The following is a 15,309-nucleotide window of genomic DNA, read 5'->3' as shown; positions in this document are numbered from 1 at the left end:
ATTTCACAGGGATTATCTCAAATAAGAATACCATTTGTGAATCTCCTACTGCTTCGAATGCATCCTCCTCTCTTTACCAACCTGTCATTGATAGGTAAGGCAGTGAAGAGGCCTACCTCCTCATTCTTAGTTCAAATGATGGATGATGACTGGGCCGCAAACTGTAGCAATGTGAACGGGAACCATGCACAGCCTACTGTATGCCCTTAGACACTGATGCCTCCCATGGGGCTAATTCAATGGACGATATGAGGATAACAAATTGTAGGATAACGTTGAATAAGAAATGTAGGCCTACATTAAAACTATTTGATCATCTTTGTTGTAATTAGATGAAACATCATTTACGCAATGGGGCAGATATCCTACACAAAAAAACAGCCACAGGGATGTTAAAGTCGGAGTCATCATCAGCATTAGATGAAGCCGTTTATCAAGCACTCAGTTTCATGAAAACTCTAGTTGACTTGGTGAGTCTCTAACACTATTATTTAATAGGCTACAATTGCCATATTTGATTTAATACAATTGGTATTGAAGTTTATCATCCACTTGGTATCATTTGTTTTACATGGCCATGGCTTGTAATATAACCCATGATGTCAAAGGGCCTTAAAAAAATCTCAACTGGAATACAAGATTCCGTTCCAGAGATGCCGCCTCTTCGCTGTGTATTCTGGGTATAGACAGTAATTCCACGATGGCGGCGAGCAGGAGGCTACATAAGGTACATTTGCTTAGAAATCAAATAATATTTTTTAGTCAAATTACTTAAAATCAGTATTGTATTTAAGGCATAAATCCACGATTATATAAATAAGTGGCGTTTACTGTGTGTATGTCGTCGTGCGATGTAGGCCTAGTCAGAAAGTGAAAGAAGAACTGCAGACAGAATCAGGGCTAGCCAGAAACACTACTAGCTAGCTACTTTAATGGTGCTAGCTAGCTCGCTAGCTCTATCGGGACGAGTGACGAAGCACCGGCTCATGACATTATTTCCAAATAGCCAATGCTTACTACACTACCTAACGTTTTGGTCATAACCAAACCCGTCTGTCAAAAATGTTATTGACATTTTTAAAAGTTTTTTTAATTATACATTTACTAGGTTTCGATTTAGCTTGCTAACGCCTAGTTAGCTAGTCACAAGAGTGTTTGCTACAATGGGGAAGTTGCTAGTTAGCTACTAGCCAGTGGCTAGCTTTTTTGCGCACTCAGTCAATGTAGCTACACAAGCTAACTGCCTATATAGTACAGTAAAGGCACAACATCCAATTGCTAAGTGTCAAAGTAAACAGCGTTGAAAGCCAATAGCTTAGCTACTAGTTAGCGACATGTAATAACGGCAAACTTTATTGACTTGCAACTATTCGATCTGTCACATCAACGAATCTAATAACGTTAGCTAGGTAGGTCCTAGTACCGTGTCATTAACACTGTTAGAGATTTGATGATGGTTGCTTTTGTTGGCGGAATTAAGAAACGTTTTCCCATTACATTAACTATCTAACTGTAACACACGTTAACATTACCTAGCTACTCGAAACCCATAGCTATAGGCGAGGAAATACACTTAAAAAATGTTTGAATTGAACACTTCAATTTAACTTTGATCACATATTTAATTAACGTTAAAGCAGGTAACAGATTAATCACTTGGCAATGACCGGATTGAGTTTGTCTGGAATATCTCAAGTGAAGTACATTATAGCTGTGAAATACAAATGTATTCATGGTGTATTGGGTATTTAATGTTAACTTAAAATTAATAGGGGCGTGGCAGCCCCAGCAAGAGAGATAGTAAAAAATAGGCCTACCCAAGGCTGTCTGATCCATTGCAATGTTCAGGGTCCAGCCTTTGTGGATAGGCATTAAATGATTCTAGTAATACACAATTTGGTTTTGCTGAGGTGGAGATATTTTATAGTGAAGTACTGTAAACAGACAAACTGAATTTAGATGCTCTTTTCTTCCATTGGTTTTCATTGGCCTACACATCATCTTCCTGGTCAATTGTTCCGAGTAGGTTTACTTAGTTGGTGTACTTCTGATGGTTTTCTTTTATACTTCACAGGAACTTGATGAAATCCGCAAATCTGGAATGAAAAACTTCCGCAACATTCAAGTGGATGACTCAAATATTTTGACTTGGCAAGGCCTTATTGTTCCAGTAAGTAGTCTCACAGTAGTTAATCTCGCTAGTTTTGTTGACCTATGACAATTAAGCTGTGTTAATTTGCAAGGATACTCATTTGCCCTTGAACTGTGGAGCAACTTGCCGTGGTAGTCATTTCTTACAAACCATCACTCCTTCTTTCCCCCACCTCTTCCCCCTCCCTTTCCCTCTCCTCTTCTGCTCAAATAGGACAACCCCCCATATGACAAAGGTGCATTTCGGATTGAGATCATCTTTCCTGCTGAGTACCCCTTCAAACCCCCCAAGATCACGTTCAAGACAAAGATCTACCACCCCAACATCGATGAGAAGGGCCAGGTGTGCCTGCCTGTGATCAGTGCAGAGAACTGGAAGCCAGCCACAAAAACTGACCAGGGTACAGTAAATGCATGCTCACCAGCCTGTGTAATACAGTCATACATGGGTACAGACCAACACAGTCACACCAAGGACCACACACACGAAAGACTTATTCCCTCAGTAGTTTTGCTCTGGTAGTCTATCTCACTGCAACCCCATAAATTAGATCTGAAAGCTCAGAATGCAAGGAGAGAATCTTTGCCTACATCTGATGTGTATTCACAATTGAGATGTTATTTCCTGTGAAGGAAGGCTAGATACACACACACAGAAACAAAACGCCATGCCTCTGCCTCCGTATTTGTGTGCTGTGGGACATGGTGATTTCCACTTTCCAAGCCACTCTAAGCGTGTTTCCCCTCTAAGACAAGAGAATGAAATAAAGGGAAAGACCTGATGGGGCAGGTAGCGATTGAATCCAGTTTTTTTCGTAAGTGCACGCAGGTGGTTTAGACTGCTAGACCTGGGGGGTGTTCCATCAACATCGCTAATGAAAGCCGCGCTTACACAAAAAAGCCTAGCTTAGGTAAACGTTGGTAAACATTCGGTAAACTTAGACTTATGTCTCAAGCCTCTAGCCATTCCACTAACAAAAAGGGCAATATTGTTGCAATTAACACGGTGAGGGAGACATCTTGTCAAACCATTATGACTGTTTCAATGCGTAAATTGTAGGCCTTCAAAATCGAACTGGTTCATTTAGTACTACTGATAATTAGCATAATTTGATGTGCTGTCACATGTTTAACAAAATTAATAAATTACTTCAAAATAACTTTGCCACTCACATTTATTAACTGATAACCCAAATGCTGATCTTTAAAATAAAAGGGAAAGATGACCATGACTAAAATGGGGATTCACTCAAATAAGTATTATTGCACAGACTTCCAGATCAGAAGGTGACCCAAACTGTAGCTTTTAGCATTTAAAATGGCTTTGCATGACTACAAATATATAATTATGATATTACACATGCACATTTAATCCAATTATTACTATTCTGGCTGACAGTGTATGGACAGCTCCCCCATAGGCTATGGAAAGATTTCCAATTAACATAGTCGCCTCCACAGGTCCATGGGGTTTGGACAGTGGCAGACTGTGGCTGTTTGAAGGGCAGGGGCAGAAAAATTAAAAGGGCTGCTACTGCACAACATGACGCCTCACCAGTGTAACAATGGGAATGGGACGACACCCCAAGTGTCGTCACGGCCTCACTTTGGGAAAGCATGTCGTGGGAACATTGTAGGGGAGACTGTTGCGCCCAGCCTCTCATGTTCTCCTTTGGAAAGGGCATCATTTGGGACACTTTCATGTAGGGGCAACATACAGGGCACTTCATAACAGCAGGCTTTTCCATTGGAAGTAAGGGCATGGGAACAGTCAAGTTTAGACCAGGGCACCTTATAGGGTACTGCATCACATTTTCTCTACTATAAAGGCACTCATTAAGAAATGTTTTTTTATGTTTTATTATAGAGGGCACACTATCAAGTTTAGACCAGGGCACCTTATAGGGTACTGCATCACATTTTCTCTACTATAAAGGCACTCATTAAGAAATGTTTTTTATGTTTTATTATAGAGGGCACACTATCAATGATTGCGTTAAGGGGCATCCTGGGCACTCAAGCATATTTCCCAATGTAAATGGCAGACAGTAGGGCACTTTGTCTCATTTTTGCCACTAGAGGGCATTTTGGCAATGCTTTTTCAACCCTGGGGGCAACAGTCAGCCTGTTTATTTAAATTAATACATTCTTTGGAGATGAAGTAAACATGTAACTTAAATTAGCTCGACTTTTAGCCTGACACAAAGCAGGCTAGTTCATAGGTATAAGTTACCTTGGTTACTTAGCTAAAACTAGAATAAGCCACCTTAATGGAACGGAACTCTCCCTGAAGTAAGCGAGACTTGTTGAAATAAGCCTGGTTTTTCCTTATAGTCTACGTTGATGGAACACCCCCCCAGATTAAGTAAGATTGTTGAGTCTTAGTGCTAAGCCAGTCTCTAGCTCACCTGGAGATGGTAACATAATGACTTAACAAATATTTAGCATGCCCACATGACATTCACATACATTTATGATGATGATTATTGTTGTGTTGAACTTTTTCTTGTTTCCCCTCCCCCCCCCCCCCCCCGCCCAGTGATCCAGTCCCTTATTGCTCTGGTGAACGACCCCCAGCCAGAACACCCATTGAGGGCGGACCTAGCCGAGGAATACTCTAAGGACCGTAAAAAATTCTTTAAGAATGCAGAAGAGTTTACAAAGAAACATGGTGAAAAGCGACCAGTGGACTGAGAGAGTGACGGTGTGATTCCTGGCCTACTCTCTTCTCCCCACCGTTCTTATTCCAAGCCCCCCCCATGCCATCCATCACGGCTCCTGCCCCCCAAAACCTCAAAAATGCCCATTACGTGCATACTTGTTCCCCTTCAACTGCCCCAGAGCCTGCCCATCTGCAGATGAAGTGGTGTATCTCAGTTTCTCTTTTCCCTGGGCTGGCAGCAGGACTTGTTAGTGATCCGGCTCTCACCCTCTGGTGGCCACTTATGGCTGTTACTAACTTTCTACTGATTTTCTTAAATTACACACATTTTGAATTGGTCTAAGAAGGCAACTCGTCACAGAAATGAAAGAAAGAGGATGACAAAAATGCTGTTCTGCTTGATTTGTTCATTTGATTTGTTCATAGTTTATTGAAAGCCAAGGCAGAACCCTGTATTATTGATCGTTTTGGAGACTAAATGTAAGGCTCGACTCTTGTAGTATTATGGCTAATTATTTTTTCCCTTTCACTTCCCTCCCCCATCACCAAAATACGTAACAAAACACACCACCCCAATGGCAACAAAATGATAGATAACACTTAAAACATGAAAGTTCAGGAGTTGTGTGGTGGAATGTTTCTTTTATGTTTTTTTGTTGCTAATGTTGCACTTTACTTTGTGGAACTAGCTTTTAAGTTTACTATAAAACTGCAGTTTATCACCAATACAATGTTTCAGATTATATAAAAAGTAAAACTGTATGTGTGTCCCTTCAGTTCAAAATTTATATTTAAGATTATTAGTTTGGAATTTAATTTACCTGTGGCACTTCCAAAGGACAAATTGCACTCTTTATGCCTTTACCCATATATTGTTTCAGGAAGCAGTTGGCCATCTCCAACAACTGTACGGTGGTCATGTGAATAGCTTGTTTGACCCCTTGAGTAGCACAGGTTGTTGTGGAAGTTTGTTTGACAAATAGTTTCTGTCTTTCACTGGCTTTAACTCAGTCACCACTATATGAGACCAGAAACTGTTGTTAGATGTGTATATGATTGTCCACCACAAGATGCGTTGTATGACCTTGGAGTTCAGGAAAAAAGGTGTAACATGTTTGGTTAAGTTGCATATGGATCAGACAATATAACATAACACACCTAGTTATGATCTCTATCATTACTATTCTGGAGTGATTGATCAACATTATTATAACAGCCTCTTTTGAAGTGTTTTTTTTCATCTCGCACAGACCCTCCCAATCTTTTATTACTTAGTTATAGAGCATAAAATCCCAAGGTCATGTCAAGGATGGACGAGTGCAGCAGCCTAAAATTGAACTGGACCAAGAACACAGATGAGGCAACGTGCTGTCTGCGGGTATAGGTCTGTTATTGTGTGCGTAAACAGATGTCTAACTACATAGGCACCTTTGATCCCCACATATTCTTCTCCCTGATGTCCTGCTTATTGTTAAGCTCTTTCTTTGAAACCCATTCTCATAGATGGGTGTCAGTTGTTGAGGGTCAGTTATATCCTTGATAACATTAACGGGTTGAGGGTACAGTAGCCTTTAATGCCCTCTTCCACTATCTTCATCCTGTCTCTGACCAAACTGTAGAAATCAGTGTGTCAACAGTGTTTAATTTAGCTAAAGCAGAAATAAAACAACAAGCAGGCCGTACCGTACAAGATGACAGTAGAGGATCAGATATGCTTTTGGGTTGTCTAAGTAAGGGCCTTATCATGTATCAATAAAACACAAATGATACTATCACTTTGTCAACTAGTCTATTTATTGATTAATTACTTTGACATTGAGTCCGAAGTCAAATTCATTATAAGGAACACCGATAAGATATTTTAAGATATAAGTACTGCGTTGTTAGTCAGTATTTTGTCACAAAAAAAGAGGTATTTGCAATAGAATGAGACAGATGGACTGAATATGCTGATCACTGACAAAGTAGTGCACTATTTTATAACAAGTTTAAAAAAAATATTGGTATGTGAAGCTTACCCACCTACAAAATAATGTTCAGACTTTCAGATGGATGCCACAATATTGTTTAAAATACTATTTACAGTAAGGCTGAAACGATTAGTTGACGTTATCAACTATCAATTAAAATGTGTCGACAAATATTTCTGTTGTCCACAAGTCGTTATTTGATCAGTGCGAGCTGGATCTCTAGACTACGCTCCCGTACGAGACGACACGGTACTTATGCGAATGTCGGAGAGCGCAGGTTGGGAATGCAAACCAGATAGCCTACAGTATATGGTGCAAACGAAGCCGAACTTCAGTGTGGGAAAGTTTACAAAACTTAAAACCAAATGGCCGTGCAAAAAATGACGTTGTGTCCTTGGGCAAGGCACTTCACCCTACTTGCCTCGGGGGAATGTTCCTGTACTTATTGTAAGTCGCTCTGGATAAGAGCGTCTGCTAAATTAAAATGTAGTCGATATATATTTCGAATTCAAAACACACAAATGTGTTTTGTATGTCGTTTGCTGCAGCCCTAATGTACATAGAAGCTTGATGAGTACATGATCATAGATATGCTTATATTGTGTTTGGTGAGCTGTGTTCAATTTGCTCTCCAAACACTGCCATATATAGGCCTGGGTTGCCTGTATTTGCACTTGTTTTTATATTTGTTTAGCTTCAGGACAGAGACCTCACCCCACCCTATGATTCAGACGACCTCTGATTAGGCCAGTTCACAGGTAGCTTTCTACTTTGCGCTGGAATAAGCTAACCTATCTGTATCCCGTCTCATCATTCAATGGTGTATGAGTGTGTGTAAAGGGGTAGAAGGATTGGGGGTGGAACTATTGTACTGCTACTACTTCGTAGAGATTTGGATATCCTATGTCCTACACATTGTCTAATACTTCCCACCCCCACTAACCCACTAAGATTATAGTAAGTAAGTATAGTGCAGACATAAGCTTCATTAGCTACACGTCACTAAGAACTTTTGAAGAAGGTGAATTGGTCCCTGACTGACTAAGCTGTCTAACTGTGTGGGTCTACAGACAGAGGAACATGAACTTCTTTCATTTCAAACAGGTGCTTTTACCCAGGACCTCTACTTCATTCAATGTTATTTTACCCGGTTTGTCCACCCAGGTGAGCTACGCAGAAGAGTGAGTCCAAATCTGTTGTGCAAAGCTTTCCTCCCTCAGTTTTAGAGCAGTAACTTCATTACAAACAAAACAGGTGATTACATTTAGTTACATTACATTATGGAATTAAAGTAACTTTTTGGTGAGGTAGACACAGTAGTAAAAGAGAGGGAACATTACAATTTAGCTCCTAAAAAATGTGCAATAGTCAAATCAGTATGTTCAAGCATAGATTTTTATTGAGGTTAGTAATACAGATTAGACCTTGCTTGAGGTAGGTACCCCTAACCAAATATAAGGAATCAGACTATCCTATCTACAATATTCTTTAGTAGCACTAAGAAACATCAAGAGCACGACATCTAGCTCAGATGATAGTCTAGTACAGGGGTGTCGTACTCCGGTCCTCGAGGGCCGCTGTCCTGCATGTTTTAGATGTTTCCCTGCTCCAACACACCTGATTCAATTAAAAGGGTTGTTATAACGACCATTCATTCGAATCAGGTGAGCTGGATCAGGGAAACATCTAAAACATGCAGGACAGCGGCCCTCGAGGACCGGAGCTCGACACCCCTGGTCTAGTACTTCTACTATTTCCGGAAATGCTGTTTGGGGATGAGTGGAGGGATTAGGGCTAGCCTCTCCCACCTAGTTCCTCACTTCCTGCCATTGGTCTAACAGTGGAGTGGGTCACTTCCTGTTTCAGAGTTGGGATGTTACTTTCTGAACTGGGCAATAGGGGGAGGGACCTTGATGTCCTGACCCTTCTCCAACCTCTTCTCACAGTCAATCAGGTAGTTGACTCCGTCAATCAGCAGCTGGACCAGCTCCACCTACACCACGCACAAACGCAATTTAAAATGCATATGACAACATTATGAGAATTAGCAGCATAATGTCATAAAAGGTTTGAAGGCTAGTTGTTTTCTGACCTCTGATTTGCCCAGACGGTCGTTGTTGGAAATATCAAAGGTGTCTCCGGTGGCAGCGGTGTCCACTCCTCCTGTACCTCTCTTCTGCAGCCGCAGGTTGTCCAGGATCTTAGAGAAGCGGAGATCCTAAAGGCCAGGGCAATATTTTATAAATCCTTGTATTACGGTACCGTTCCTGCTGTTTCTTTCTCTATTTTATTTAAATTAATTTTAAAATGTCATAAGTTATATTCCTGTCATGTTTGTGTGTGTGTGTGAGAGAGGGAAGTACCTTGCTGAGTTTGGGCAGTCTGACATGGACACCAGCCCTGAGCCCAGTGCCCAGATTGGAGGGGCAGGTGAGGACGTAACCTAGACGCTCGTTCCACATGAACTCCCAGCCTCTCTCCTGAATCAGCTTCTCCACCTAGTGGATGGGAGAGCACAGTGCTGCTGAAGTCACAGGATAAAACAGTACTTGTAAGGTAGACAGGTCTCGATGAGTTGTACGGAAAGGAGAAGGAGAAGTAGGAGTTGCACCTGTTTGAGTCCTCTGCAGAACCTCTCGAACACTCTCTTCATGTTACCTCCCTTCTCCATGGAAATGACCCTGGTATGGTCCTCCTCATTGATCCAAATCAGAAAGGTCTTCTCATTGTTGTGCCTAGGAGAAACAGTACCGAGATAACAGGGAACCGTGGTTCACTTGCTTTCTTAACATTCCTGAAACCGGCTAGTATGAAACACTCATGAAACACTCATGAAACTGTCAATTATACTTGGAGACACCTCAGTATATTACATGCCAATCATCCCGTCAATTCATGCAGGGAATACCAAATAAATATCTATAGAATCACAGCACACATGCAGAGTAGAGACTTCTGTTTAAGAGAAGCCTATAGACCCTACCAGATGCCCCTGCCGTCTGGCCAATCACGGGCCATCCCTGCACATGTCAACAACGGTGAGACAGGCTTGTCAAAGAGAAAGTGGTCCTGACAGGAAAGGGAGGGTTGGGGTGGGGGGCGGAGGAGGGAAAAGGGAAGTTTGAGGGAAGACTGAGCTGTGTAGGAGTGCAATTCTGCTTTGATTCATCTGCAGATGTGATCATTCATAGTTAGTTACTAGAAAAGGAAGAGATGGAAAGACGGGTTAGAGGTGAAGGTTGGGGAATTATTATTTAGGAAGAAATGGTGCTTTGGACAGGCAGTAGTTTTCCAGTATAATCTGGATCCCCTTGATTAAAGTTGAACAGGAGGCGTAGGAGGCACATTTACAGTAACTTTAAATTAATCTCAGTAGAAACCCTTGAGAAGTCATTTGAACACTCACAAAATACTTCTCTTCTACGCACATACAGGGCTAGGTGTCTACAGCTACAAGGAAATTATTCTGTTTTCTACTGCTTTGGCCCATAAACTTGCTCCATCTAAACAATGAAGAAGAGAATGGTCTCTTTACTGCTTTGGCCTTACCAGATCCCCCTGGCATCGGGCCAGTCACGGGCCATGAAGGCCGATGTGAGCAGAGGTGAGACGGGTTTGTCAAACAGGAAGTGCTCCTACGGAGGGGCAGTATGATTGGGTTGGACAGAAAGAATTAGGAGAGTGAAATAACATCCACTGTGACTGAGACAATTTGATATTGTAGCCATTCCACGTTACTGCAGGCCCAGTTCAAATTATTTTGGGGATTGTTTTGCCTAACTGTGAGCTTCCCAAGTCTTTGGATTCAGGGGATGAATGTAAAATATTTACATTCACAGAATAATACAGATCAGTGTTCAATCATAGTACATGATCAAGTTGAAAGTAAAGGAACACTAGAGATTGTATTTGGTGGATGGATGGGTGGTGTTCGTGGGGATCAGGGACTCACGTCGATGAGCTGCTGCTGATCCTTGTCGGACATATCTCCCAGGCTGTAGTAGCGTCCGGCTAGGTCTCCCTTCAGGCCGGCTAGGGCCTGCACACACACGCGCTCAACCTCGCGGCGCTCGGCTCGAGAGCAGGCAGGGGGCAGGCTCAGGCCGCGGATGCTGCGGCCGGTACGGACGCGGGATGACAGCACGTAGTTCTCATCGAACATTCCAGACGTGATCTACAGAGAAGGGTGAGGGTGGAGGACCCACATCATACATGATGCACATTGGCCAGGTGTTTACTGAATGCAGTATTTGAAAAAAATTGACCTAAGGAAAGGAAAGAACAATGGATGGATGGACAGACGGATGGATGGAGAGCTTCACCTTGGATGAGTCCAGGTCAGTGGGGTGCTTCATGGTTTTGGAATCGTAGCCATTGTGTCTATCCTTGATGACTGGATCAAACAATTCAGCGAACACCTGTGAGGAAGAGGAGGAGGGAGAGGTTTCTGTCAGGAAAGACTGCTGCCATTTGTTCTGAAAATCTGAAAGTAAGTAATATTGTACTGAGATGGAGAGTTGCCACATGAACACACAAACAACACACAAGGGCTGCATTCAGACAGATGTACAAAGCTAGACTTGACTAGCAGACAGAAACACATCCGGCCAGCCAGTGGAACAGAGAAAATAATGAATAAAGACTGGATAACCAGATATTTGTTTGACAGACTAAATGACCTAGTACTGGCAGGGACATAAACACAATGACGAACACAATGACCTATGTGATCACTGGTCTGCCAGAAAAACAGAAGCCCATACCAACCTCATAGCTCTCCTCGTCCCCTGCCACCATGCCCACAGTCTTGATGAATGGATGCCCGGGGTTGTCCACACCAGTCTGAATGCACTGGTCCAGGGTCCAGTTGTTAGGGGTCAACTTGTCCCTCAGCTGGCCATAGATAGCTGGGGTCAAGGCAGCTGCCATACAGTTGTTGTGCTTCCTCAAGTCAGGGAAGTCCGAGCTGTAAAGAAAAGTATAATTAGTCAACTCAACTCACTCTGTTTTTGTACAAACCCCCCAAAAAACGGACCAAATAATATCTGCTTTAATTATTCATTGTAAATTCTTTGTTACAATATTCTTAAAAAAAAAACTGAAGTAGTTGTCTGTTGACCTTTTTGGCTCCTGCCAAATGCATGTGTGCACGTGTGTATGTGTATGCGTGAGTCTGTCTATGTCCGTAAGAGAAGTGAGTGAAAGGGCACTGAAGGTGACGGAAAGGTCTAGCAGGCTGTCTGTGAGCCTCTAATATTTCATCCCTACCTTTGACTTTATGCTCTGACAAACAAACACATACACACACACCTCGTGGCCTGTGTAAACGACATTATTCATTTTGGAGATGGTTCATGGACCTAGTGATTTAGTCAACTGACCTGGGAGGATACAGCTTCTTTCTCTCCTCAGCAATCAGAGAGCCAGACTCACTCATCAAGTAGCCTGCTGCCACAGAACTTGCGCCCAGGCTAGCCAACAGCACAGCTGTGTTGCGGCCAGATATCATGCGAGTGAAGGAGTTAGCCATCTTTGGAAGTAAGGTGGTTTTTGTCAGATTCAGGTGAACTGGAGAGAAGAAAGAGAGAAGGAAAGCTTTGTTACTGAAAAGTTGCAGAAAAATAGAGTTCCAGAAGTCAAGAGCCTAGGCATTCAACTCTGATGACTGCATACGGATGGTCATTGTTTAGTTAATCATAGGCTGTGTTGCTCATAGCTGGAACTCCCATATACTGACCCTAGGATCCAACTACCACATACAATAGTACAGAGATGTTTCCTCATTGAATATGAACTATGGTTTTTCAATGAACCCAAACAATAGATGCAGACCGACGCATACACGAACACACGCTCACTCGCTCATTCGCACACACACACACGCACACACACACGCAAATACACAGGCGTACACACAGACACACACCCACACACCGTTTACAGTCAATTAACAGGCTTAGAGTATGAGAGGTAGTGGCAGATGGCAGCATAAGCTGAGGTCATGTAGCCTCTTCGTATACGCCTCTTAGCACTCAGACTGGCTGACACAAAATGGAAACTTCCAACAAACAGGTAGAGGAAAGTTGTCCTTCTTCAGCGGGTATGGATGAGGTTTGTAAATGTTAACACTTAGTAATCAATAAAGAATATAATGCTACAGAGCCTATTAAAACTCTATTGTGCACCTCATGAATCACGTAAAACCCCTGTGTTATAACCCTTGTCCTAGTGAGGTTTTTCCAATCTTACTTCTTGAGGCAGTCGTCTGAAGGTCATATCCACTGTCATTTAAAACCCGAAGGACAGATATAGACAGGAGCTCTGACCAGGAGACTAATCATTAAGTGATTGAGGGGTCTTCCTGGGTCAGTGGCATTATTTATAGACCTCTGGAGAAATCTTGAGCTTGGGCTCATGCGCCAAAGCCCTGTCTGGCATAGATCCTTGCCCAGACCTTTTGCTCACCAGGGACATTCTGATATAGCCACAGTTCCTGAGACTAGTCCCTCCAACCAAGGGCAGGGGGGCACAGGTTCAAAGAGATGACCGAAAAAAGATAGAAACGCCAGACAGTAGGTGAAAGTGCAGAGAGGGTTGACCTACGAATCGCGAGCTTTGAAATTACACCGGCAGGTTGCCCAGGTGGTGTAGGAGTACTCTGTCCACTGGCCTCAAAAGGCCTCTATCGGTTAGTGTCACTGCAGATTATACAGCTTTGTGGTTGAGATTACACCCTAACCAGCTCTCAACAGCAGATCCAAGGTCAGTTTAGTTTCCTTAAATCCTTACCTTTACCATAGGGGGAAGTAACAGAAAACTGAACCAAGCTAGTGGCTGGGAACAACTTCATCCCATAGGCCATAAGGCAAGAGAGCTGAACTCAGAGTTTAAGTTGCACAATGGCTCCATGATAAAGGACAGCTGACAATGAATAGTGACATTGTGTCCTTGCATTTCCAACTGATAAAAAACTTGTTTAGAAAAATATTGATTGTTACTTTTTGCTATTTGTGAACAGACAACTCAATAATTAATCGTATTTTCAAAACTGTACTTCCGTAACACTTTACTAATGAACTTAGCTACCAACCAGGATAATAAGCCTGCATCCACTTGCTTGTAAAACAGTCACACAACAATTGCATAAAATACAAAACAGTATAAAAGTGTTTTTCTATTTTCCCAATACATTTCCCACTTAATATTAATACATATTATGAATTAAACTATTGTTTAATGAGATTTTAATGCTTGGGGAATTCGCTAGCCCCTGTATGGCAGAAAAAGAGGGGAAGAAAAGGTACAGTACCTGTGGATGAATCGCTCTCCCTCCCTGTTCAAGATCTCACTCAGAAGTCTGCCTCCCCACTGTCTTTAAATGCTCCTCCCCCAAAGTGGGATTACAACCTGTTCTTCAGACCAATCAGACATTATCTCACCAGTGAGCCAATGGGTGGAACAAGACCACATGCCAACCAATCATGTTTCTCCAGAGTTCACTGCCATTAAGGAGCAGGAGCCATATCCACTGTCCTTGAGCTTCCCACTATGTGTTTCTTGGGGGAGGGAAAGGGTCACATGCACTCACAGGAGATCAACGCAGATATGTTACTTGGTTTCCATAACTCTGTTAGTTAGTGCTTGGTTAGTTCTCAGTAAGGGGAAAACCAAAGATTCTGACATTAAAAACGTTTATTTATTTACAAGCCAGAAGTGTAAATATCTGTACATTCTCTATAGAAGTGCATGAAAAAATACAACAGCTGGGATCATAACCAAGTACATTTGTAATGTATAAAAGCAGGGGTTATATATACTGTCAGTGCATTTCATTGTCAACAAATTCCTGATATTTCAGGACTGTACAAAAAGGGAGCAATCAAACTAAGTGTGCTACAGTTCTCAGCCAATGCAAATCACATGAAATAAAATTATGAGAATACATTAAGAGGAAGAAAAAAACATGCCCTAGTTTAATTATAAAAAATGTTGGAGAAGTTAACCCCCCCCCAAAAAAGTGCACAGATTCTTACTAATACTGTAAAACAAGTAGTCTTTCAAATAATACTAATAAAATATTACATCAAACAGGAATGAATAACTATGAGTTAGACAAAAGACAAAAAAAAAGTCAAGTTTTAAACAAATGGTAGATTGGCCATTTTGTTCTAATTTCTTTAACTTTTCAACAACATTTTTTTACAGTAATGAGTGGCTTTTGAATAGGATGTTTTAGTATTCCAGCTGGAAATGTTTGTTTAAATGCCTTAATCTGCTATTGACCCAACTGGAAGTTATTTTCTGAACTTGCTGGGGCTCCTTTGTGCCCCGACAAATGAATTCATCCCAAAATCCTGTGAGTTTTGTTTTTGTGACTTTGTAATACTTAACCGATGCTAAACAGAAATAACAGCAACTAATGTACACTGTGGATAAATAAACATCTTCAACAAAATGCTTGACAAGTACAGTGAATGAATAGCTAAATAAACATGCAAAATGACAGACCAAAGTCCAGTCCTATCT

At 41.8% G+C, this 15,309-nt stretch overlaps 2 protein-coding genes across 3 annotated transcripts; one reads left to right on the top strand and one right to left on the bottom strand.

Annotated features, from left to right (window-relative positions):
• The first annotated feature begins 641 nt into the window (after window positions 1–641).
• Window positions 642–6,588, top strand: LOC124463236 (ubiquitin-conjugating enzyme E2 L3). The gene is made up of 4 exons (XM_047015055.1): window positions 642–727; window positions 2,075–2,170; window positions 2,366–2,552; window positions 4,691–6,588. The coding sequence occupies exons 1-4, from the start codon at window positions 701–703 to the stop codon at window positions 4,843–4,845; spliced, it is 465 nt and encodes a 154-aa protein (XP_046871011.1). The 5' UTR covers window positions 642–700; the 3' UTR covers window positions 4,846–6,588.
• A 1,573-nt stretch (window positions 6,589–8,161) lies between these two features.
• Window positions 8,162–14,168, bottom strand: LOC124463232 (creatine kinase S-type, mitochondrial-like). Of its 2 annotated transcripts, none has more exons than XM_047015046.1 (11): window positions 14,093–14,168; window positions 12,165–12,351; window positions 11,551–11,749; window positions 11,106–11,201; window positions 10,736–10,957; window positions 10,333–10,418; window positions 9,395–9,518; window positions 9,147–9,281; window positions 8,876–9,001; window positions 8,529–8,776; window positions 8,162–8,329 (listed from the first exon to the last, which is right to left on the bottom strand). In XM_047015046.1, the coding sequence occupies exons 2-10, from the start codon at window positions 12,311–12,313 to the stop codon at window positions 8,660–8,662; spliced, it is 1,254 nt and encodes a 417-aa protein (XP_046871002.1). In that variant the 5' UTR covers window positions 12,314–12,351; window positions 14,093–14,168; the 3' UTR covers window positions 8,162–8,329; window positions 8,529–8,659. The 2 variants fall into 2 exon arrangements, with proteins under 2 accessions (XP_046871002.1, XP_046871001.1); XM_047015045.1 differs by lacking the exon at window positions 10,333–10,418 and adding an exon at window positions 9,767–9,852.
• Between the last annotated feature and the right edge of the window lie 1,141 nt (window positions 14,169–15,309).

Source organism: Hypomesus transpacificus, unplaced genomic scaffold, assembly GCF_021917145.1.
Source record: "Hypomesus transpacificus isolate Combined female unplaced genomic scaffold, fHypTra1 scaffold_27, whole genome shotgun sequence".
Lineage (NCBI taxonomy): Eukaryota > Metazoa > Chordata > Actinopteri > Osmeriformes > Osmeridae > Hypomesus > Hypomesus transpacificus.
The sequence above is the reverse complement of the archived record's forward strand: the minus strand, read 5'-3'. Positions and strand labels throughout refer to the sequence as shown.

Excerpts from the sequence above, each read along its gene's own strand:
- LOC124463236 (XM_047015055.1), top strand. The coding sequence starts at position 701 with ATGGCGGCGAGCAGGAGGCTACATAAG. Across the intron at positions 728-2,074 it reads CGAGCAGGAGGCTACATAAG|GAACTTGATGAAATCCGCAA; the intron begins GTACATTTGCTT and ends TATACTTCACAG. Across the intron at positions 2,171-2,365 it reads GGCAAGGCCTTATTGTTCCA|GACAACCCCCCATATGACAA; the intron begins GTAAGTAGTCTC and ends CTGCTCAAATAG.
- LOC124463232 (XM_047015046.1), bottom strand. The coding sequence starts at position 12,313 with ATGGCTAACTCCTTCACTCGCATGATATCTGGCCGCAACACAGCTGTG. Across the intron at positions 9,282-9,394 it reads TCTGCAGAGGACTCAAACAG|GTGGAGAAGCTGATTCAGGA; the intron begins GTGCAACTCCTA and ends CCCATCCACTAG. Across the intron at positions 9,002-9,146 it reads GACTGCCCAAACTCAGCAAG|GATCTCCGCTTCTCTAAGAT; the intron begins GTACTTCCCTCT and ends CCTGGCCTTTAG.